Source organism: Coregonus lavaretus, assembly GCF_964263955.1.
Source record: "Coregonus lavaretus genome assembly, chromosome: 33".
NCBI classification, from domain to species: Eukaryota; Metazoa; Chordata; class Actinopteri; order Salmoniformes; family Salmonidae; genus Coregonus; species Coregonus lavaretus.
This window is the reverse complement of record NC_140020.1, coordinates 13,761,307-13,787,051: the sequence shown is the minus strand read 5'-3', so window position 1 is coordinate 13,787,051 and position 25,745 is coordinate 13,761,307. Positions and strand designations below refer to the sequence as shown.

The following is a 25,745-nucleotide window of genomic DNA, read 5'->3' as shown; positions in this document are numbered from 1 at the left end:
TGGCATCCACCAAACCCAGATTCGTCCGTCAGACTGCCAGATGGTGAAGCGTGATTCATCACTCCAGAGAACGCGTTTCCACTGCTCCAGAGTCCAATGATCTTAGACTTGTGTGCGGCTGCTCGGCCATGGAAATCCATTTCATGAAGCTCCCGACTAACAATTATTGTGCTGACGTTGCTTCCAGAGGCAGTTTGGAACTTGGTAGTGAGTGTTGCAACCGAGGACAGGCTTCAGCACTCGGCAGTCCTGTTCTGTGAGCTTGTGTGGCCTACCACTGAGCCGTTGTTGCTCCTAGACGTTTCCACTTCACGATAACAGCACTTACAGTTGACTGGGGCAGCTCTAGCAGGGCAGAAATTTGATGAACTGACTTGTTGGAAAGGTGGCATCCTATGACGGTGCTACGTTGAAAGTCACTGAGCTCTTCTGTACGGGCCATTCTACTGCCAATGTTTGTCTATGGAGATTGAATGGCTGTGTGCTCAATTTTATACACCTGTCAGCAACGGGTGTGGCTGAAATAGCAGAATCCACTAATTTGAAGGTGTGTCCACATACTTTTGTGTAGGTGGATCTGGAATCCACAAATCAAATAAAATCAAATAAAATCAAATTTTATTGGTCACATGCGCCGAATACAACAGGTGCAGACATTACAGTGAAATGCTTACTTACAGCCCTTAACCAACAGTGCATTTATTTTAAACAAAAAAAGTCAAAATAAAACAACAAGAAAAAAAAGTGTTGAGAAAAAAAAGAGCAGAAGTAAAATAAAGTGACAGTAGGGAGGCTATATATACAGGGGGGTACCATTGCAGAGTCACTGTGCGGGGGCACCGGCTAGTTGAGGTAGTTGAGGTAATATGTACATGTGGGTAGAGTTAAAGTGACTATGCATAAATACTTAACAGAGTAGCAGCAGCGTAAAAAGGATGGGGTGGGGGGGCAGTGCAAATAGTCCGGGTAGCCATGATTAGTTGCTTGGTTCCAAGTACAGCTCAAGGTTGCGTTATTGTTTGTTAAAAGCGATTATTTTCCAGAGAAATATAAATACATGCGCTAGTATATGTCTCTGTGCTTTTCTGTTCATTGCACTCCCTCAGACTGCAGACTGGGTTTAGGCATTGCCTCAGAGGGGAAACTGAAGACTTGGCCCGATCTCCCACAGTAACCAAGCCAAGACATTCTCTGCAGATTAAGATATTTGTTCTGGCATCTTGGTTGTGAGGGAGAAAGTAAACTCTGCTACTGGCAGGCTTCATGTAATTATTTATTAGACAAGTAACACCATCTTCATATCAATAAAGTCTGAAGATAAAATCTATTTTCATTAGCTTGATTAATCATGAACAAACTGTAAACTATTTTATTCGTAAACCTATGTGTCATCATGATGGTTTTGTGTATCCTCACAGCTTTAAGGTTAAGTGTCTGAACTCTAATTTGTAAGGTAATGTTACATGGATATCACAGCTCTTCCAGAAGCACAATCCCACAGGAAGAGTACTGATTCGAATTAGGGTTCCCTGAGCTACTGAATAGATATCGTCCCCCATCCCTACACACACAGTGAGATACCACACCATGCTCATGTGCAGCACACTGTGCCTTCTAGATATCTGGCTGCCTGTGTTGTGTTCCCCTGTTGGAGCGGTGCTGTGCTGTGGAGATACTGTAGGATGATGAAATACACATCTTCAAGCGGTTTGATGAGGCACACAAGATGAGTGCATGTATTACTGAGCTTGCGGTGTGTTAGAGCAACACAGTGGAGGGAGGCAGCAGCTAGAGCCGCGTGGGCCTCACATGATCTCCTCAACAATATTATTCTAATGAATGTTATTCCCTCACAACAGCTCTCCCTTCATGTAGTCCCGTGTAGCTCAGTTGGTAGAGCATGGCGCTTGCAACGCCAGGGTTGTGGGTTCGATTCCCATGGGGGACCAGTATGAAAATGTATGCACTCACTAACTGTAAGTCGCTGTGGATAAGAGCGTCTGCTAAATGACTAAAATGTAAATGTAATTATAATCTGGACGGCCTCTTCTCTCCCACAGCCATGTTGTCACATTGCGAGGATGGCAACAAATCTCGCTCCCCAGCCTTGGCTGTGTAATAGGGAGTGATAAAGATCTATCACAACTCTGACTAGGGGTCTCTATCAGGGCTGGAGCTTTAGATCTCACCCCGGAAGGGAGCCAGGGAGGATGGAGAGGAGCCTGGGGAGGATGGAGGGGAGCCGGGGAGGATGGAGGGGAGGATGGAGGGGAGCCAGGGAGGATGAAGAGACATGTTCCACAGGAAGTCATCACAGCCTCCACTTCATTAGCTGGGCACTAATTGGCTTTATTGCAGACGGAGAGATAAATGGATGGAGAGAGAGAGCGAGAAACAGAGAGAAAGAGAAAGAGAGAGAGAAAGGAGGAAGACAAATTCTATAGTCAATGGAGGTGTCGCTCTAAAATGGTGCTGCAGCTGCACTTTATGATATCCGTGGATGCACAACCCTGAGAAGATATAGCAACACCGAACCCTCCTGCTCCGTTTCCCACTCCCTCTTATCTCTACCCAGGCCAGTAATGAGACTGGGAAGCCCAGATTTAAAGGAGGGATAGAGAGGCAACAGCCCTACGAAATGAAAAAATACTATAGTATACTATGGTATAAATACTAAAGTATTCACTGTAGTGTTTTTGTGGGCTTTACAGTTAATACTGTAATACTGTAGTATTTACTGTAGTATACTGTAGTATTTACAGTTAACTATAGTATAAATACTGTAGTAAAAGAAAACTATAGTATATACTATAGTAATTAATGTCGTGTTTTGCGGATTGTAGTATACTGTAGTATTTACTGTAGTTTTTGCGGACTATAGTATAGTGTAGTATTTACTGTAGTGTTTTTGCGGACTGTAATATACTGTAGTATTTAGTGTTTTTGTTTTATTATCTGTGACAAAGAAGTGGATGCTTTCTCGTTGAGGAAACCTACTGGAGAAATACTAAAATAGCATAACCTGTAGGTAGGTAGGACTGTGTATTGAACACACTATGTGGTCTATACTTGGCATGTAGGTTTCTCACTCATGGGTGGCACAAATTGGGATATGGGGAATGGGAATGGGCAGGGTATATGCTAATTACATACTGTAGTATTTACTATAGTTAAAAAAGGTGTAGTGTTTTTGCGGACTGTAGTGTTTTTGAGGACATTACTGTAGTATTTACTACAGAGATTTTTTGTGGTTAATACTGTAGTATTTACTATAGTATTCTACAGTATACTACAACATTCTATAGTAAGCACTACACATGATCAAGGGATATTACAGTGTTTAGTATAGTATTCTACATTATAAACTGGGTGGTTCGAGCCCTGAATGCTGATTGGCTGACAGCCGTGGTATATCAGACTGTATACCACGGGTATGACAAAATACTTATTTTTACTGCTCTAATTATGTTGGTAAACAGTTTATAATAGCAATAAGGCACCTCCGGGGTTTGTGCTATATGGCCAATTTTCCACGGCTAATGGCTGTGTCCAGGCACTTCGCATTGAGTAGTGCATAAGAACAGCCCTTAGTCGTGGTATATTGGCCATATACCACACCCCCTCGGGCCTTATTGCTTAAGTATACTACAATTTACTACATAATTCTGTAGTAAGTCATGTGGGCTGCCCTGTGATCTCAGCTAGCCTAGTGGCTTCTGTGGAAGTGATATTGCATCAACAGAGGAGCTGACCATAGGTGATAAACTGTACGGCTGTTTTAGACTACTGCGTAGTAATGGAACAATGTGATTGTGTGATATAGTATGCTTGTTGCGATAGCTTTGTTTACTACAGGTAGTTTAAGTAGCTAGGTTCACTCACTCAGGAATAACATCTTTATCCACTTTAGACTGGTGATGGTTTCAACCCTTTCAGTCTGCCTGACTTTGCTATGAAGAGACTTGAAAATATTTGCTTTCATGGTCAGGGATAATAGTGGGCTGAAATCGAAAAGAAATGGCATTATAGCTATGGGGGCTTCTCGTGCTCTATCATCACCTCTCCCTCCCTCTCTCTCCCTAAGGCAGGGATGATGAAAGTAATGTTGAGCCATTAGTGGCCTTCATACCCACTGACCATTGTAAGGCGAAGCTGATTTACTGGAATAAATGGCTTTGTGAGCACAGACACAGCGATTTAAGTGCTGGATTAAATCAAGACTTTAACCAGACCCACTATCTGAACACTCGTCAAATATATGTGAACACCGTCACAAAGAGTGCTTTAGCAGTTCTGTGATGCATGAACCTACTCTACTGGTAGCAGTAGGGTTGTGAGTCATGTGTCAGTAATGGAGGCAGAGGGAATTAAGTACTCCTCAATGTCAGGGATCTACCTACCTGGCTACCTGTAGTAAATACATCTATCAAAACAAGCATACCGTATCAGGCTATCACATCGTTCCATCACTACGCAGTAGTCTACAACAGCAGTACAGTTTATCACCTAAGAAAGATCAGCTCTCTTGATGGAATTTCACTGCCGCAGGAGCCACTAGGCTAGTTGAGATCACAGGGATATGACAGTCTGCTGTGGCAGGGCTGCTGCCTCTCGATCTCCTCTCTATCCATACTGGCTCTATCCCTACTTTAAATCTGGGCTTCCCAGTGTCCTTACTGGGCTGGGTGGAGATAAGCGGGAGCGGGAAACGGAGCGGGAGGGTTCTGTGTTCCTCTATCTTCTCATGTTCGTCAGGCTGTGGAGGCAGTGGCTGGTGACAAGGCTAATTTTCCTGTCGGAGTAGAGGTAATAACATTAGAGAAAAAAAAGGCTTTTCTTTTCTCTCTCGTCCACCACTGCAGCCCAAGGATGTGGTACACCACAGGTCAGAATGGATGGGTGGAGCGCTGAAGTGTTCCCAGAGATGTGAGAGATGAGGGTTTCATTGTGTGTTAATTCTGGAGTTCCCATGAACCAGAGCTTTGTGAAGAGAGTTGGAGAGGGTGTCTGCAAGAGTAATGTAGGATATAGCAGACTTCTTCAACTGTTGAATTGAAGGGGAAGAATTCTCACACTAATGTATTGAATGTATTTTTGTTGTTGTTGATCATTTTGCTACTATCAGGCATGGTATTTCAAGGATATTAATACAGAAAGCTATTTAATTGATCTAGGCACTTCAACACACAATGTTTTCAGCCTTTATTCTGCCTGCTGTGTGCACTGAAGCCAGCAGCTCGCTGACAGTAACCCCTCTCTCTGTGGTCAGAAAGCATCAACAAAAGGACAGACAACAATGTTTGGAATGTGGAGAATTAAAACAAATGCAGAAAACTTGCTGTTCAATCTTTATTTCCAAGGCTTGGATGGTGGTGAAAGGAAAAAGCACCATCTCTGTGTGTACAGTATGTCGTGTCCTGCTGTGTGCCTGTTTCTCCAGTCCTAAGGTTTCCACATGGCATCATGAGGCAGAAGCATGCACAGCCTGGAGGGGGCCTGACTGGAACAGGGAAAATACACTAACACAATAAACACATGCTAACCCAGGATTACCAGCTTTTATTTTTCTAATGAAAGAGAGGAAAAAGTTGAAAGAACATATGGATCGTAAATGTGATAGTTCTATTTGGTGCATCGCCAAAATCCTTAGTAGCAATAAGAAATTGATGAAGCGAGAAAAATATCAGCTCTCCCCTCATTTAACACAAATCAAACAGCCTCATGCAGGTTAATTATTCACTGACAGTATGTGTATGTATATGTTATGTTTTGTTCCTGAGAAAATCATCTCTGCACAATCAATTTATAGATCTTTGTCTTTGTTGTCAAAACAGCAGTAACTCAACTCTCAATGAAACTGCTGGGAAGTGGCCTTCATTATCTATGGGGTAGGGGGTTGGGTGCCCAGTGCCACTAATGGCTTCCTTGTCCATGCCATGAAAAGAAAAATGCTACATTATTGTTTGTACATCTAATGAGGGGTGATTATTCTGGGGCTATTTCTATCTGTTACCCATCACTGTAAAACCAAAAGCTCTAATCTAGCTCTTCCTGCTTTAGGTCCATTAGTTCAGAATAGATCTGACAGAGATTGTTTTAATAATTAACTAATAATTAACAAAAACAGGAAAGTTCTGTTTATGAATATGTAATGAATGGAATACAAACATTGGGGATATGAGAAAAAGTTAAAATATGTTCCAGAGAGCAGAAATATTCACAAGGCGCTACCTAACCTAACAACATGCAGTTGAATGAGGTGGAAATCACAGACCTGCCAATAATGACTGTATAAAATAAATAATTAAAATACTGAGCTATATTGTATGCTCTACAAAAATTGGGAAATTATATTATTTTATATTAATAGAATTGCTCAGAGAAACAAGTAATACTTTTTTTCTCAAAAAGGTAGGGGTCAAAATTATTGACACCCCTAAAGTTTCTTATTAATAAAGTAGTGAGAAATGTAGTATTTGGTCCCATATTCGTAGCACGCAATGACTACATCAAGGTTGTGACTTTACAAACTTGTTGGATGCATTTGCAGTTTGTTTAGGTTGTGTTTCAGATTACTTTGTGCCCAAAAGAAATCAATGATAAATAATGTAGTGTCATTTTAGAGTCACTTTTATTATAAATAAGAATATAATATGTTTCTAAACACTTCCAAATTAATTTGGATGCTACCATGATAATGGATAATCCTGAATGAATCGTGAATAACAATGAGTGAGAAAGTTAGAGGGTCCAAGATCATACCCCCAAGACATGCTAATCTCTCACCGTTAACAATAACAGGGGAGGTTAGCATGTCTTGGGGGTATGATCTTTGACCCTCTAACTTTCTCAATCATTATTCACGATTCAAATCAGGACTATCAGTAATTTCAGAGTCTTATAACTAGAGATATAATAGTGGTGAGGATGGAGGTAATTTTAAAAGCATTAAAATAAATTGCTCACAGGGTTAGCTGCACAAGGTCTCTTCTACACAGGGCTGTAAAGCAGCCAGCTAGTGCATCATAAAACACAACCTTAGAGAAAAGGTAGAGAGTAAAGAGCAAATGTCTGCTATATGACCCCAGTATCGACAGTAGAATTCAGCCACCAGATAACAATGAAACACTCAACTCTGACTTCACTCATAAACATGGATTACAAATATACTGAAATAAATTGATTTGGGACTGGTATCATAACATGACACATTTAACTTTTGTGTGGCTGTTATGCCTTCACCATGACAGACAGTGGGGTTGTTCTTGAATTGCAGTGGCATTTGGGCATGGCATATTTTTTAAAATAAAATACAAACATTTATTTAAATGTATTTAGGTACATCTTCCCCTTTTTACATTACATTTTAGTCATTTAGCAGACGCTCTTATCCAGAGCGACTTACAGGAGCAATTAGGGTTAAGTGCCTTGCTCAAGGGCACATTTACGTCATTTAGCAGACGCTCTTATCCAGAGCGATCCCCAAATTGGTGCATTCACCCTATAGCCAGTGGGATAACCACTTTACAATTTTTTTTTTGGGGGGGGGGGGGTTAAATCAACTAATATGACAGCTTAAAGTGGGACTGACAGCATTTTAGCAACATTAGATCTGAATAATTCTTCCATATACACCCCTAGGAAGAATAAGACTTGGCGAATGAAAGTACTTTTTACCCCTTCTTTCTCCCCAATTGGTAGTTACAGTCTTGTCCAATCGCTGCAACTCCCATATGGACTCAGGAGGGGCGAAGGTCGAGAGCCATGCGTCCTCCGAAACACGACCCCGCCAAGACGCACTGCTTCTTGACACACTGCTCGCTTAACCCGGAAGCCAGCCGCACCAATGTGTCGGAGGAAACACCGTACAGCTGGCGACTGAAGTCAGCGTGCATGCGCTCAGCCGCCACAAGGAGTTGCTAGAGTGCGATGGGACAAGGACATCCCGGCCGGCCAAACCGTCCCCTAACGCAGACGACGCTGGGCCAATTGTGCGCTGCCTCATGGGTCTCCCGATCGCGGCCGGCTGCGACACAGCCCGGGATCGAACCCGGATCTGTAGTGGCGCCTCTAGCACTGAGATGCAGTGCTTTCAACCACTGCGCCCCTCGGGAGGCCCTGAATATGACACTTTTTTAAACATTTTCTGACAAGCGAGCACTTAGATATGGTAATTTTCATGTTTTCATAAATTCTTAGAATGTTTGTTACGTACTGTATACTAAGGCATTTGTGAAAATTCTATAGCAATAGCGGCCGTGCTTTTGGACAATTAATAGACACAGTAGTAAATAAAACCTAATGAAAACATCTTGTCTCATCCAGGACCAGTCTACGCAGACCGGTGCGCCATAGCCAATCAGAGCTACAGTAGGCCTTTATGCAAACAAGCCATTTGCACACAGGCCTCCCATCATTCACTTTGAACTGGACTGTGTGTTTACAGGCAGTTGCTACAGTGCGACTTTAGATCATTAGAACGCATTCGCCAAAAAATACACCTGAATGGATTTCTGCAAATATGTCAATACCACTTGGGAGTCCTCTTACATTTGGGAACTTTACAGTCCTATTGATCAAACAACCATGAAAAAGTAGGCTCTCTCCCACAGTTATTCACATCAACAAGATCCACAACTAATGCTAGCCGGAGAAAGACATTAATGAAGGAACATTAGATAAACCCTCTCAAACATTTTCAGCTAGTTGGTAGTCAAAATAGCACTGATAAACTATGGGGAATTGTTGCCTACTCGTCCTTCTGCAGCTTGCCTGCCAAAAATACATGCTTGTCCCAACCAAGCACCCAAAGATAACTGTCTAAAGTTGGCCAGCTTGCTAGCTAGCTACTTCCAGACACAAATGAGAGAAGACCTTACTCTGACCATTTTACTCACCCTAGCAGAGCTGGTTAGGCTGTTTACATGTTATCTAGAGCGTTTGTGACTAACTATTACTTTCTTTGCCTACGTTTACTGACACTGGTCATATTCGTTCGTAAATTCATCAGTTATTCTGCGCTCTGGCACACTCAGACGAGAGTGCTCTGAAATTGGAGTAGATAGCCAGAGTGAATTTGCCAACACAAGAGATACGCTAACTGGATAACAGTAGTTCAAGTTCTTGCTAGCTAACCAAATGACACCTGCATCTCTAGCTGTGTATAGCCAAGGAAAAACGATATGGGGGAAAAAGTCAGTCACTCACCCACTCCTCCAATCTAGCTAACGTTAGGCTCAATGTTTTTAGCTTCTACATAAATAGATATGCTAGCCTATTAGCCACATTATGACTGACATGTGATCATTGGCCTTGCTAGTTTGATTGTATTGTCATTCCCAGCCTTTGTTACGTTCGTCCATTTTGGTCCAAAATATTGAGCCATTGAAATTGAAACCGTGCATCCCGAATGGAGGCAGCAAACAATGTACCAGGCCAGCTGTGATTTACAACCTGATAGGAATATTTTTTTGGACTACCAAGAAATGTATTGGTGAATTATATTAATCATGTATTGAGTTGAATCAATATATTTTGCCAACAATGCCTTAGTGTACGTCATGGAATGTTGAGGCAAATATAACCTATTTTTAAAACCTCTTATGAAGTTGGTTTTGTAGCATAAACTGGGAATTTGATATTTTTGACTGTTTGTTTAATATCTGCAAAGTAGTTAAAACGCTATCACACTTTAATGACTTAAAGTATCAGTAGTAAGACCAATGAGACATTTTAAAGTTGAGGATTTTCTTAAATGGAGCCCACGGACGCTCAAATCTAAGGTGATGAACCCTTTAAAAATCCTTTACTAAAGTGATATGATGAATAATTTTGCTCAATGTTATCTCCTTTCATTTAAATTAACACCAAGTGACACTTTGGATTTACAGTGCCTTCGGAAAGTATTCAGACACCTTTACTTTTTCCACATTTTGTTACGTTACAGCCTTATTCTAAAATGTATCTCATTAATCTACACACAATACCCCATAATGACAAAGCAAAAATAGGTTGAGAAAATTGTACAAATATATTAAAAGTAAAAAACTGAAATACCTTATTTACATAAGTATTCAGACCCTTTGCTATGAGACTCGAAATTGAGCTCAGGTGCATCCTATTTCCATTGATCATCCTTGAGATGTTTCTACAACTTGGAGTCCACCTGTGGTAAATTAAATTGATTGGACATGATTTGGAAAGGCACACACCTGTTTATATAAGGTACTACAGTTGACAGTGCATGTCAGAGCCAAAACCAAGCCATAAAGTCGAAGGAATTGTCCGTAGAGCTCCGATACAGGATTGTGTCGAGGCACAGATCTGGGGAAGGGTACCAAAAAATGTCTGCAGCATTAAAGGTCCCCAAGAACACAGTGGCCTCCATCACTCTTAAATGGAAGAAGTTTGGAACCACCAAGACTCTTCCTAGAGCTGGCTGCCCGGCCAAACTGAGCAATCGGGAGAGAAGGGACTTGGTCAGGGAGGTGACCAAGAACCTGATGGTCACTCTGACAGAGCTCCAGAGTTCCTCTGTGGAGATGGGAGAACCTTCCAGAAGGACAACCACCTCTGCAGCACTCCACCAATCAGGCCTTTATGGTAGAGTGGCCAGACGGAAGCCACTCCTCAGTAAAAGACACATGACAGCCCGCTTCGAGTTTTCCAAAAGGCACCTAAAAGGACTCAGACCATGAGAAACAAGATGCTATCGTCTGATGAAACCAAGATTGAACTCTTGGCCTGAATGCCAAGCATCACGTCTGGAGGAAACCTGGCACCGGAGCAAAGTACAGAGAGATCATTGATGAAAACCTGCTCCAGAGTGCTCAGGACCTCAGACTGGGGTGAAGGTTCACCTTACAACAGGACAACGACCCTAAGCACACAGCCAAGACAACGCAGGAGTGCCTACGGGACAAGTCTCTGAATGTCCTTGAGTGGCCGAGCCAGAGCCCGGACTTGAAAATAGCTGTGCAGCGACGCTCCCCATCCAACCTGACAAAGCTTGAAAGGATCTGCAAAGAAGAATGGGAGAAACTCCCCAAATACAGGTGTGCCAAGCTTGTAGCGTCACATCCAAGAAGAGTCGAGGCTGTAATCGCTGCCAAAGGTGCTTCAACAAAGTACTGAGTTAACGGTCTGAATAATTATGTGCAAACATTTCTAAAAACCTGTTTTTGCTTTGTTATTATGGGGTATTGTGCGTAGATTGATGAGGGGAAAAAACTATTAAATCCATTTTAGAATAAGGCTGTAACGTAACAAATGTGGAAAACGTCAAGGGGTCTGAATACTTTCCGAATGCACTGTAGACACAAAATTATCAATAGAATTTATTACACACACTAAAAGGGTGTGATTAGCTAATAATTTTATTTAATATAGACCCCTCCCCCGACACAGTTTTCCACTGGAGGGAATCGTTGTAGTGAGTGATATTCAAGATGGTAACACCAATTACATAAAACTGAGGGACAGACATTATACTAGCAAAAAATATATATTTTAATAGCCTTTTGTTTTTATTGATCTATACAACATCTTAAATACTTTTGTTCACTTTCTAGAATTCAAAATAATAGATAGATATCTCTAAATCCCCAAAACATGTCACTACAACTATACACATCATTACTGGGAGTGGGACAAGACAATTTGCTTACCCTAAGTACTTTAAACAATGCATAAACATAGTTTTGCGGTATAAAGGACTTGCATTATGTTTTATCATTGATAAACAGTGTAAAATAAACAAAAACATGTATGATGTGTAACTGTCTTTGTTGTTTTTTTTTTATGATTGCAAAGCCAAGGGACGCAAATGCCAACAACAATTCAAGAATGACCCAGTGGCTTCAATGCAGTGGTCATATCATACTGAGAGCTATTGAGTAAAGGGGAGTTTATGACGATAAAGACTGATCTGAAGACTACACTCGTAGAAAAAGGGGTCCCAAATGGTTCTTCGGCTGTCCCCATAGGAGAACCCTTTTTGGTTCCAGGTAGAACCCTTTTTGGTTCCATGTAAAACCCTCTGTGGAAAGGGTTCTACATGGAACCCAAAAGGTTTCTACCTGGAACCAAATAGGGTTCTTCAAAGGGTTCTCCTATGGGGATAGCCGAAGAACCCTTTTAGGCACTAGATAGCACCTTTTTTATGAAGAGTGTAGTGGCTCTGGCAGGGAGTGTGTATCGATCGGAGCAGGCAGCACCAAAGATTCATAAAAGTATAGTTTCAGCCCACAGCCTGCCAATCCTGCTCCGCTCACTCTGTGCACTCCTTTGTCTTTTCCCCCTGCTTTGGCAGATGGTGCCAGAGCTGAGGCGAAAGGGAGCTTTGAGGGCGAAGGCCAAAAATATAAGTATATCAGTAAAAAAACTGAAGAACGCAGCTTGAGGCAGATGCTTTTAAAATACAGGAAGAAGTCAATGACCCATCTGTTGTGAGGAAATCCCAATATGAGGGTGCAGTGTGCATTACAAGGCTCTTCATCACAGCACCTAAGAGGGAGAGATCTTTGCCTTTAACTTTCCCATCGCCCAAGATAGACACCATAGATTCCAGGTCCCCCTCGAGAAAGTGGTTTCTAACCTCAAGTCTTTTCCTGGTTAAATAAAAACAAATCTTCATCTAAAACCCACATCCCCATGGCTTCAGACTCACTGAACAACATAGGAAACAAACTGTTAAATCAATCTTCATATCCTGATTTGTTATGGTTCTTTGTGGCTAGACATGATACACAAACTGTAGTTGACATCCAGCAGACCTGTTATACAGAACAACATCTCGACTGTGGAGACCATGAGCAAGGCAGCAGACAATGTTGTAGCATCCCATGACACATCTGTGACACAAAGCATATATTAAGGTTCTGGTGAAATTATGTAAAAGATAAACAAAAACAAGCCTCAAAATGATTAGCCCCAGTCTTTATTAAGGCCACTTTGGAAGTGGTATTTTAAGCATATCCTTTGCTAAAAGTATGTATAAAAAACTCCCCAAAAAAACACAAAAAAACTGAAATTAATAATTTGTGCATTTTTTTTGCCTACTAGTTTCTTTCTACTCTTTTCAAAATTAAACACATTCTTTTCAAATATGTAAAATGAATCATACAGAAAAACTTCCACTATGTACTTCCTGTTGTGTTTGTACTGTTGTACAGTGCATTCGGAAAGTATTCAGACCCTTTCCCTTTTCCACATTTTGTTACGTTACAGCCTTATTCTAAAATTGATAAAATAATGTTTTTTCCTCATCAATCTACACAGAATACCCCATAATGACAAAAGACAAAACAGGTTGATTTTTTTGCAAATGTATTAAATATAAAAAACAGAAATACCTTATTTACATAAGTATTCAGACCCTTTGCTATGAGACTCAAAAATTGAGCTCAGGTGCATCCTGTTTCCATTGATCATCCTTGAGATGTTTCTACAACTTGATTCAAAATCAAATCAAATTATATTTGTCACACGCGCCGAATACAACAAGTGTAGACCTTACCGTGATATGCTTACTTACAAGCCCTTAACCAACAATGCAGTTCAAGAAATAGTTAAGAAAATATTCACCAAACAAACAATAAAATAACAACAACGAAGCTATATAGCGTCTGCTAAATGACTAAAATGTAAATGTGAATATACAGGGGGCACCAGCACCGAGCATTGGAGTCCACCTGTGGTAAATTCAATTGATTGGACATGATTTGGAAAGGCACACACCTGTCTATATAAGGTCCCACAGTTGACAGTGCATGTCAGAGCAAAAACCAAGCCCTGAAGTCGAGGAATTTTTCGTAGAGCGCAGAGACAGGATTGTGTCGAGGCATTGATCTGGGGAAGGGTATAAAACAATGTCTGCAGCATTGAAGGTCCCCAAGAACACAGTGGCTGATCACAGAACACAGTGGTCATAACAGAATGATAGATCATTCTTAAATGGAAGAAGTTTGGAACCACCAAGACTCTTCCTAGAGCTGGCCGCCCGACCAAACTGAGCAATCAAGGGAGAAGGGCCTTGGTCAAAGAGGTGACCAAGAACCCGATGGTCACTCTGACAGAGGTCCAGAATTCCTATGTGGAGATGGGATAATCCTTCCAGGAGGACAGCCATCTCTGCAGCACTCCACCAATCAGGCCTTTATGGTAGAGTGGCCAGACGGAAGCCACTCCTCAGTAAAAGACACATGACAGCCCGCTTGGAGTTTGCCAAAAGGCACCTAAAGGACTCTCAGACCATGAGAAACAAGATTCTCTGGTCTGGTGAAACCAAGATTGAACTCTTTGGCCTGAATACCAAGCGTCACGTCTGGAGGAAACCTGGCACCATCCCTACGGTGAAGCATGGTGGTGGCAGCATCATGCTGTGGGGATGTTTTTCAGCGGCAGGGACTGGTAGACTAGTCAGGATCGAGGGAAAGATGAACGGAGCAAAGTACAGAGAGATCCTTCATAAAAACCTGCTCCAGAGCGCTCCAAGACAACGCAGGAGTGGCTTCGGGACAAGTCTCTGAATGTCCTTGAGTGGCCTAGCCAGAGCCCAGACTTGAACCAGATCGAACATCTCTGGAGAGACCTAAAAATAGCTGTGCAGCGACGCTCCCCATCCAACCTGACAGAGCTTGAGAGGATCTGCAGAGAAGAATGGGAGAAACTCCCCAAATACAGGTGTGCCAAGCATGTAGCGTAATACCCAAGAATACTCGAGGCAGTAATCGCTGCCAAAGGTGCTTCAACAAAGTACTGAATACTTATGTAAATATGATATTTCAGTTGTTGTTTTTTTAATAAAATTGCACACATTTTGAAAAACCTGTTTTTGATTTGTTATTATGGGGTATCGTGTGTAGATTGATGAGGTAAAAAAAAACAATTTAATCCATTTTAGAATAAGGCTGTAATGTAACAAAATGTGAAAAAAGTAAAGGGGTCTGAATACTTTCCGAATGCACTGTATCGATCTACTGTGTGTAGTACAGTAGCCCACTACAGTATCTCTAGTTCCTTGGTGCTGTCTCCGCCATGCTGGTGGGAGCTGGGAGTGTTGTCAGTCAGTCAGGTGCAGAGGGACTCCTCTGTGTGCCAGAGATCTCCCGGCGGATGCTAGCTCGGACAGCCGACTGGGATAGAAGCTCCTTTATGTCCTGTAGTTTCTGAGATAGAGACTGGTTCTGTGTGCACCGGGCCTTCCTAACCAGGCCTGCTGCATCACCAGCCTCTCCTACAGGGGACAAACAAACAAACACAAACCCAACATGATCCTCATCGCTGGTAGGTCAACCTTTTTGTAATTACATTTTTTAAAGCATATTTTACCACAGGTAGCACATGGGACCCACTCTTCATTTATCCTTCAAGGTTTAGCCACATACAGCACAGATGAGACAGGATCATGTAAACATAGTTCACAGAATATTGTCCAGCTGCATAGTCCAGCTCATTTTCCCTGGTCTCAGGTTTTTGAGTTGCAGTTCATTTTGTAGTGATGTTTTGTTTTAGCTTTGTAGAAAGACTGAATGTCTTTGTACTGACTGCACCTCGTGGAGGGCCGAGGTATAGCCTCACCTTACCAAGATCAGTCTGTAGTGTGTGTCGTGTCATGTCATGTCAGCTCCACTCTAAGCGTTGGGACGACCCACACCCCACGCAGCACATTAATCAGAACAGAAATTTCCTTCAGAAGGCCAATTCTTTCTCCCAGGGCACTGATAAAACAAGAATGAACAAAGGTCCACACTAGACAGATGGACAGATAGACATGACAGGAGGGATTGTGTGGAGGGAGGCTACCTTGAGCAGCGGGTGACAACCAGATGTTAAGGTACACAAAAAACAACATATGGATTCCACACTCAATCAAGAGTTTTGTCCCCAAAACCTTTCTTCCTTGTCTAGTAAAACACCTCAACTGGGCTTGATCCAGTAACAGTACTGCCCATTGGCTACTGGGCCGGTTGGCTGTCTGGCTGACTGCCTGCCTGACTGGTTAGGATCCAGTGCTGCCTGGGGGAATTGGCTGTGGTCACTTGCTGCTGGCAGTGGTGTCGGTGGTGGTGATGGTAGTGTTGACAGCGTTAGTGTTGAGGTTGTCTGAGGGCCGCGCCGGGTCGGATGACGCGGCCCCGTTGTGCGGAGTCTCGTCCATGAACTGCTGCACGGCCAGCAGCACGGCGTCTTCCACCAGCCTCTTACTCAGGCTCACAAGCTCCTCATCGTCAGGCTCCGGACCCCTCTTGACACCTACACAACCAACGACACCACAACAGCTAGCGTCACTCCCACACCCTGTTAATACTCACACCATGCACAGCTGCTCTAGGCTATATTACCCTTGCTCTATTCCAGCTCAGTGTCAACTTCTGTCAAAGTTGATCAGTTAGTAGTGATGGTAAGATCATACAGTATCAAAGCACATTCACAAAGAGACTGGGAAGTACATTTGTGCAATTAAGCGATCTGTGATTAAGGGAATCTGTGAATTTATTGTGGCTATAGTTGCATGAGATATTTCGTACCTGCAGTAATGTTCTCTTGTTAGCTATTGTATCAGTGACAGTCTGCCAGTGTTAGAGTGTATTCGTGTTGGGATGGTGCATTAGAGTGACAGGGGATTTGGTATTGACAGTGAGAGCACTGAGAAGATAGCTGAGACTAAAGCAGGACAAACACTGGTGTCATCCTTTCATGCTGTTGCTCCAGTAGGGTTTGTGAGTCAGTCAGCTAGTTACACAATAACATGTCAAGGGAGGGAGTCAAGGAGAATACAGTGCATTAAATGAAATGGTGCTTTGGGCCTCAGAGAGCCCACTGAGAGACAGAGAGACACGTACTTGTCCGAGCAGCCAGAGGCCCACTCTGAAAAAGATCTGCAAGACAAACAATAGCCATTTAGCAACAGAATAGCACTCCTCAACTCAAATCAGACTCCAATTCTTACAATCAGAGGAGTTTGTGTGGCAATTAGCCTATTCATTTTTTTTATTGGCTATACACATTTTGATTGATTGACAGAACATACCTTTATTGCAGCATTGAATGATAAGTTTGAGAAATGTCAACACTCATTTTGAAATAGTACTTCAAAGTACTCATAATACTTCACACATTTGATTTATGTGGTGTTTTATGGTCTTGTACACAGAGGACCACTGTCAGATTAAGAAAGGTTAAGCATATTCTTTTCTCTTAGTGTCACGAACCGGCTCGTAGCGCATAACAAATAGGGAGACAACGTGGAGATAAGGAATAACAAAATATATTTATTAACTAAAGCAAACTTATACAATTAACAATGGTGTGTGTAGTCAGTAATCAGTAGTGTAAGTGAGTGGATGCGTGCATAGATGTGATAATGAGGAGTGTTGAAAGGTGCCAAAGCAAACAACCAAACAAACAATACAGCCACACAAATGCCACAAACAATACAGCCACACAAATGCCACAAACAATACAGCCACACAAATGCCACAACCAAAATCCAACAGTGTGTCTGCATGGAGAGAGTCTCCACAATGAACAGGGGAAATGTGTATTTATCATTTCTCATTTCCCATTTCTCTGACGACCCTCCCGGCTCCGCCCACCGACATCCTATTAAGGAAAACAAGAACATAGAGCGAATTCGGCAGACAGAGTGGGAGGGTCGTCACATAGGGATGAGTCTCCATCTCCAAAGACATTTAATTAAATACTTACAGCAAAGGTGGATAAATAATTCGCTTTCTTTAAACCGCAAAGTAATGACCTTTTTTTTTTTTACCTACAGTGTGAAGATTAGAATAAAGAGTGTGCTGTTATATTAGTGACACGAGGAGAAGTTAGTTATGAGAAGTGTGAAGAAAAACATATCAACTCAATCAAGGCAGGAGAGTACACGTTGAACCATGGAAGTCCACAGAACAGAGAGACAGTGTACAATACATAGGTCGTGCATATATGTATTGTACACTGTCTCTCTGTTCTGTGGACTTCCATGGTTCAAGTATGCATACATCCATAGAACTATATCCTAGTCATTCTATTTCTAGGTATGCATACATCAATAGAACTATATACTAGTCATTCTATCTCTAGGTATGCATACAGCACATTCAGAAAGTATTCAGACCCCTTATTTAGTTAATAAAAACTGAAATAACACATTTACATAAGTATTCAGACTCTTTACTCAGTACTTTGTTGAAGCACCTTTGGCAGCGATTACAGTCTTGAGTCTTCTTGGGTATGACGCTACAAGCTTGGCACACCTGTATTTGGGGAGTTTCTCCCATTCTTCTCTGCAGATCCTCTCAAGCTCTGTCAGGTTGGATGGGGAGCGTCGCTGCACAGCTATTTACAGGTCTCTCCAGAGATGTTCGATCGGGTTCAAGTCCAGAGACTTATCCTGAAGCCACTTTTGCTTTTTCTGGGCTGTGTGCTTAGGATCATTGTCCTGTTGGAAGGTGATCCTTCGCCCCCAGTCTGAGGTCCTGAGCGCTCTGGAGCAGGTTTTCATCAAGGATCTCTCTGTACTTTGCTCCGTCCATCTTTCTCTCGATCCTGACTAGTCTCCCTGTCGCTGAAGAACATCCCCACAGCATGATGCTGCCACCACCATGCTTCACCGTAGGGATGGTGCCAGGTTTCCTCCAGACGTGACTCTTGGCATTCAGGCCAAAGAGTTCAATCTTAGTTTCATCAGACCAGAGAATCTTGTTTCTCATGGTCTGAGAGTCTTTAGGTGCCTTTTTACAAACTCCAAGCGGGCTGTCATGTGCCTTTTACTGAGGAGTAGCTTCCGTCTGGCCACTCTACCATAAAGGCCTGATTGGTGGAGTGCTGCAGAGATGGTTGTCCTTCTGGAAAGTTCTCCCATCTCCACAGAGGAACTCTGGAGCTCTGTCAGAGTGACCATCGGGTTCTTGGTCACCTCCCTGACCAAGGCCCTTCTACCCCGATTGCTCAGTTTGGCCCGGGCGGCAAGCTCTAGTAAGAGTCTTGGTGGTTCCAAACTTCTTCCATTTAAGAATGATGGAGGCCACTGTGTTCTTGGGGACCTTCAATGCTGCAGAAATGTTTTGGTACCGTTCCCCAGATCTGTGCCTCGACACTATACAGTCTCGGAGCTCTATGGACAATTATTTCGACCTCACGGCTTGGTTTTTGCTCTGACATGCACTGTCAACTGTGGGATCTTATATAGACAGGTGCGTGCCTTTCCAAATCATGTCCAATCAATTGAATTTACCACAGGTGGACTCCAATCAAGTTGTAGAAACATCTCAAGGATGATCAATGGAAACAGGATGCAACTGACCTCAATTCCGAGTCTCATAGCAATGGGTCTGAATACTTAAGCAAATAAGGTATTTCAGTTTTTCATTTGTAATACATTTGCAAACATTGTCTGTAGATTAATGAGATTTAAAAAAAATCCATTTTCGAATAAGGCTGTAACGTAACAAAATGTGGAAAAAGTGAAGGGGTCTGAATACTTTCCGAATGCACTGATACATCCATAGAACTACTGTAGACTACAGACTTTTTTTCTTCTAATCTAACCAGAATATTGAGCAGCCTGAGAGGCTAAACTCTATTCCATTAGCTGCTGCACAACATTATGAGAGCAGTAAATGCTCCCTCAGCACCCATAATAGTGTGAGAGATAAGGCTGACAGATTAAGAGCTGGCCAGCAGGGCATATCAGAGAGAGAAGTGGTTCACCTTTTCATTTGGACTGAGAGGAGGGAAGCCCAAACCCAGACTGTCCTAGGCTCGTAATCATGGCGATAGCATTAGAATGAGTTTGAGAGTATTGTACTATGCAGGTATCGAACACCACTCTCTCAGCCCGTCTCTCTGTTGCCCTCTCTCCTCCACTCTTGTGGCCAGACATTTCATTAGAAATGCCAGAAATGTAAGTTGTTTTTCTCCATCCCTGGGAGGGGGAGCGGTGCGGTGGAGCCTGCCTAGAGGTATTTCCTGAGGAAACGGCAGCTCCATTAGGGAGATCCTGAGAGGATAGTTCCTCCTAAACCACCAGGTCATCTGAGGGAAATGACGCGACAGGGGACCTGGTGGCATGACAAGGTTGTCATTGGGTCCCAACTCCAATCTGTCCTAACGAGGTTAGCAAAGGCTATGTATGTGATAGAGAGAGACAGCCAGTATGAGAGGGAGTAAAAAAAACTAATGGCAGGAGAGAAAAGGAGTGCCCTCTTCACCAAGGCCACAGTGGACGCATTAAAGCAGTCAGAAAGACAGAGAGGAATGCAGACAGGCAGCAACAAATCAGGACAACATAATGCCATTAGGCCATAGCAAGAAACCAATCAAGGGTTCTCTCCCAATATGGATGCAGTGTAGAACACACGGAAACAAGAATTGTATCACAGATACAAATAAGGCAACTAGCACTGTGATTTTCTGTGTGTCTGTGTCACTCCCCCGGCTTTTCTCTTTTCTCCTCCAGTGGCTACTAACTGCAGTGTGAAACCAGGCATACCGATCAGCTCTAGCTTGATACATCTCCCCCATCCCCTCCTACCCCCAACTCCTCCCCGCCATGATGCCTTTTAAAATCCCAAAGCCATTATGTCGCCCTGTCGGGGTTGTCAGAGGCTAAGGGCTCACAGTTTGTGCCGGTGGAACAAAAGACAGCCCCCTTTTTCTGTGGGAAAATACAGACACCCTTTCACAGTATCCACACGGACAGCCAGCGGCCAAACAAGCACATGCTTCTCGAATCCAGCTGTGCTCACGAGGTGTGGCGACATCACAGTCACATCACCCAACAAGCATCTGACCTCTTACAACAAACCTATTCACCCCTCTCACTCTCTCTCCCTTTACCATCCCTCTACTTTCCCTCTCTCACTCCCCCTCTGTCTAGCTAGAAGCCCCCTCTCTCACTCCCCCTCTCTCTAGCTAGAAGTAGGGCAAACAGGTTCTCAGAACAAGGCAAGCTCTCTGATTGCAGTGTTTCAGAGAGAAAGGGCTGCATAGAGTTGGAGACAGAAAAAGAATGCAGACAGAAAATCCTGCCAAATCAAAAAAGACATCCCAATTTAACCTAGCTTTGCCAGACTGGAAAGACCTTTGGACCAATTCATAAAAATGTCTTGAGAAATGAAAAATGAATTGGTTGGCAGCATGGGAGCTGCCAGCGCTAAGAGTGCTGCAATGCCCATTGTTGGAGAGGCTGTTAGCGCACAGCAGCTTTAGAAAGAGAAACTGGCACTTTGACAGACAGCCCCAATTCCACATCTACACACTAGTTACAGAGACAGGAGCACGCACGTTTATGGCATGTGCACGTCGTTGGACTATAAACTCCTCCGCAATGCCAAGATAAGACCTAAAGTGCAAATACAAGTACACACACATACACACACACACACACACACACTACAAACACAATTATGGACACTCCGATACAAACACAGACACACACACTCAAAGGTACACACAATTTAATGATGATCCCGTTTATTTCTCCTATAGATCTGATTTAGAGTCCCAGCCACATGCAAACCATAAGACAGACAGACATACACTTACTGATCTTCTCCTCCGCTCGGGAGAAGGGAAAGCAACACAACTGCCCCATGGCCGCACCTCTCTCTCTCTTTCTTTTCCCCTCTCTATCACTCCCTACTGTATTCCACTGCAAACGGATGAGTGGTAAAATCCAGCACAGCTTCCACACCGCCTGAGATGGAGTGAGTGAATGAGGGAGTGAACGAGAGGCTGAACGCTGCGCTCGCTCTGTGATAGAGAGGGGAGGGGTGTGTGAGTCAGGGTTTCCGTTAGGAAAATGTGGCACCGGACAACGTGACTGGGAAGATTTTAATTTACCGACAATTTGAGAAATGTATCAGACCCATATGCATTGGGTGAGTAACCCATTAGGGCGTCCACCCACGGTTCTCTGAATTAAAGAAATCACATTTAGATTATGGTAATGCATCTTAACAGAACATGCAACTCATGTAATGAAGCAGCCAATAAAATGTCATTTTCAAACATTTGCCAAAATGCAATTCGCGGGAAAACACCATTCTAAACAGCGCACCTGAGAAAACACCATTCTAAACAACGCAGTGATGAAAATTGTGCCTTTGGCTCTGGACTACGAAAGACAGTTGATATGAAAACCAATAGAACAGGAGAGAAATGACATAGCGGTGGGTCCAATAGGGAAGTAACTGAAAATACATACAGTTACTCCTGTCTATACAGAAATAAATTCAGTCATTCAAAACACTTCACCAGAAAGCCTGACTTAGCCACAGAGGAATTGAGGATCATTAGCTTCTTTAAAAAAATAGCTGTGGATTGTTTCAAATGTGAAGCCCGCAATCTGGGCAGCGCGCGTGGCTCAAACGTCTCCCGCCAATTCTTGCACATTTATTGTTTCATTGTGTGAATTGTTCGCCCTTTAATTATTTTAAAAAAATCAATTTCCCATTACATACACTGAGTGTACAAAACATTAAGAACACCTGTTCTTGCCATGATATAGACTGACCAGGTGAATCCAGGTGAACGCTATGATCCCTTATTGATGTCACTTGTTAAATCCACTTCAATCAGTGTAGATGAAGGGGAGGAGACAGGTTAAAGAAGGATTTTCAAGCCTTTTGACAATTGAGACATGGATTGTGTATGTGTGCATTATGTGCCTAATGTTTTGTACACTGAGTGTATATCAAAACTATAGTTCCTCACAGTAAGCCATTTGAAAAATCTTTCCAACAATCTCCCCCTCGATAATCACCAATCCTCTGTGTGAAAGAGCAATGGAAGTTATAGGCCTACTCCTGCATTGGCCTATAGGCTATGAGTTACAATGCACTCATTTCTTTAGCCGCCAATGGATCACGGTGTATCAATGTGTCCATACGGCAGAGGCTGGTGATCACGCATGAGTTGAAATTCAGAAATGTATGATTAACCACGAGGACAATGATTTTGAGAAACGAAAACGTTATTATTGAAATTAAACTCATCCACAAAAATTTGCACATGAAAATCATAACTGGCACGCAGAATGGTAGAAATGGTAGGATACATTGTAAGCTTCCCCAAACTTGAAACTCAAGCGCCACCTAAGTCTTTATAAAATAATTGCCTCCACATTTCCGTGGTAGGATTTAGCCTATAGGTAAGACATGCCTCATAATATGAAATAAAACAATGAAGTACAGTGAGGGGAAAAAAGTATTTGATCCCCTGCTGATTTTGTACGTTTGCCAACTGACAAAGAAATGATCAGTCTATAATTTTAATGGTAGGTTTATTTGAACAGTGAGAGACAGAAGAACAACAAAAAAATCCAGAAAAACACATGTCAAATATGTTATAAATTGATTTGCATTTTAATGAGGGAAATAAGTATTTGACCCCCTCTCAATCAGAAAGATTTCTGGCTCCCAGGTGTCTTTTATACAGGTAACGAGCTGAGATTAGGAGCACACTCTTAAAGGGAGTGCTCCTAATCTCAGCTTGTTACCTGTATAAAAGACAACTGTCCACAGAAGCAATCAATCCAAATCCAAACTCTCCACCATAGCCAAGACCAAAGAGCTCTCCAAGGATGTCAGGGACAAGATTGTAGACTTACACAATGCTGGAATGGGCTACAAGACCATCGCCAAGCAGCTTGGTGAGAAGGTGACAACAGTTGGTGCGATTATTCACAAAAGGAAGAAACACAAAATAACTGTCAATCTCCCTCGGCCTGGGGCTCCATGCAAGATCTCACCTCGTGGAGTTGCAATGATCATGAGAATGGTGAGGAATCAGCCCAGAACTACACGGGAGGATCTTGTCAATGATCTCAAGGCAGCTGGGACCATAGTCACCAAGAAAACAATTGGTAACACACTACGCCGTGAAGGACTGAAATCCTGCAGCGCCCGCAAGGTCCCCCTGCTCAAGAAAGCACATATACAGGCCTGTCTGAAGTTTGCCAATGAACATCTGAATGATTCAGAGGAGAACTGGGTGAAAGAGTTGTGGTCAGATGAGACCAAAATTGAGCTTTTTGGCATCAACTCAACTCACCGTGTTTGGAGGAGGAGGAATACTGCCTATGACCCCAAGAACACCATCCCCACCGTCAAACATGGAGGTGGAAACATTATACTTTGGGGGTGTTTTTCTGCTAAGGGGACAGGACAACTTCACCGCATCAAAGGGACGATGGACGGGGCCATGTACCGTCAAATCTTGGGTGAGAACCTCCTTCCCTCAGCCAGGGCATTGAAAATGGGTTGTGGTTGGGTATTCCAGCATGACAATGACCCAAAACACATGGCCAAGGCAACAAAGGAGTGGCTCAAGAAGAAGCACATTAAGGTCCTGGAGTGGCCTAGCCAGTCTCCAGACCTTAATCCACTAGAAAATCTGTGGAGGGAGCTAAAGGAGTGGGACAAAATCCCTCCTGAGATGTGTGCAAACCTGGTGGCCAACTACAAGAAACGTCTGATGATTGCCAACAAGGGTTTTGCCACCAAGAACTAAGTCATGTTTTGCAGAGGGGTCAAATACTTATTTCCCTCATTAAAATGAAAATCAATTTATAACATTTTTTACATTAGTTTTTCTGGATTTTGTTGTTGTTATTCTGTCTCTCACTGTTCAAATAAACCTACCATTAAAATTATAGACTGTTCATTTCTTTGTCAGTGGGCAAACGTACAAAAATCAGCAGGGGATCAAATACTTTTTTCCCTCACTGTATGTTTTCAAAATGCATACTGCCTCCAGCTCACATTGTAAAGTGGTGGGTGACACGCTGATAGCCTGTTGCCTGCACTTGAATGGTGAATGGGAGGCAGGCTTCAATTACCAGTTGAGAAATAAAAATAGTAGCTATTTTTTATCGTGCACCAAAACTGTTTTACACACAGGATTGCATTTAGAATTGTTGCACAGTTAATGGGATAATAAAGGCCCATGTTTTACTGCAGTAGCAACCAGCTGAGGAGCTGCAGGAGAAATCCTGCTCAAAATAGGCTCTGTATGCTGGGCGTGTGATAGTTGTGTTGGATACATAAGATACATGATGCCTAACAAAAATACAAGGCCACTAAACTATGCAAATTACCCTATAGACCGATAAGCATGACGGTCAAACGTAATTACGTCGACTGGTATTTCAATCAATGAATAAAAAGCATTTTGCAACAGGACTTTTTTTTTCTTCTCTTGGTCATTTTGGCCGACAACAGTTTTATTTATCGGCTTTAAAAAACAACAAATTGAAGCACTACGACTGTCACTCACATTTAATGAGCTAACCTGCAGACCCAAAAGATCAAATAAAAATCACACCAACAGATCAAAAATGTCAACGTGCAACAGAATGCTGTAAGTGAAAATCCAATCATCCTTTTATTTTTATTTATATATTTTTTCTCTCGCAAATATATATATATATATATATATATATACATATATATATATATATATATATATATATATATATATATATACACACACATACACACAGTGGGGAGAACAAGTATTTGATACACTGCCGATTTTGCAGGTTTTCCTACTTACAAAGCATGTAGAGGTCTGTAATTTTTATCATAGGTACACTTCAACTGTGAGAGACGGAATCTAAAACAAAAATCCAGAAAATCACATTGTATGATTTTTAAGTAATTAATTTGCATTTTATTGCATGACATAAGTATTTGATACATCAGAAAAGCAGAACTTAATATTTGGTACAGAAACCT

At 42.4% G+C, this 25,745-nt stretch overlaps 1 protein-coding gene across 3 annotated transcripts in view; it reads right to left on the bottom strand.

Annotated features, from left to right (window-relative positions):
• Positions 1 to 15,152: 15,152 nt before the first annotated feature.
• Positions 15,153 to 25,745, bottom strand: part of LOC311108620 (A-kinase anchor protein 7-like) — a 49,109-nt gene continuing 38,516 nt past the window's right edge. For 2 of the 3 annotated variants that reach the window (XM_084151287.1, XM_084151285.1), the window contains exons 9-10: positions 16,845 to 16,880; positions 15,153 to 16,254 (exon numbers count right to left, since the gene is read on the bottom strand). In XM_084151287.1, coding sequence (XP_084007413.1) covers positions 16,037 to 16,254; positions 16,845 to 16,880 — 254 coding nt within the window. In that variant the 3' untranslated portion in view covers positions 15,153 to 16,036. The remainder of the gene's footprint in view (positions 16,255 to 16,844; positions 16,881 to 25,745) is intronic. The other variant, XM_084151286.1, reaches the window with a different exon arrangement.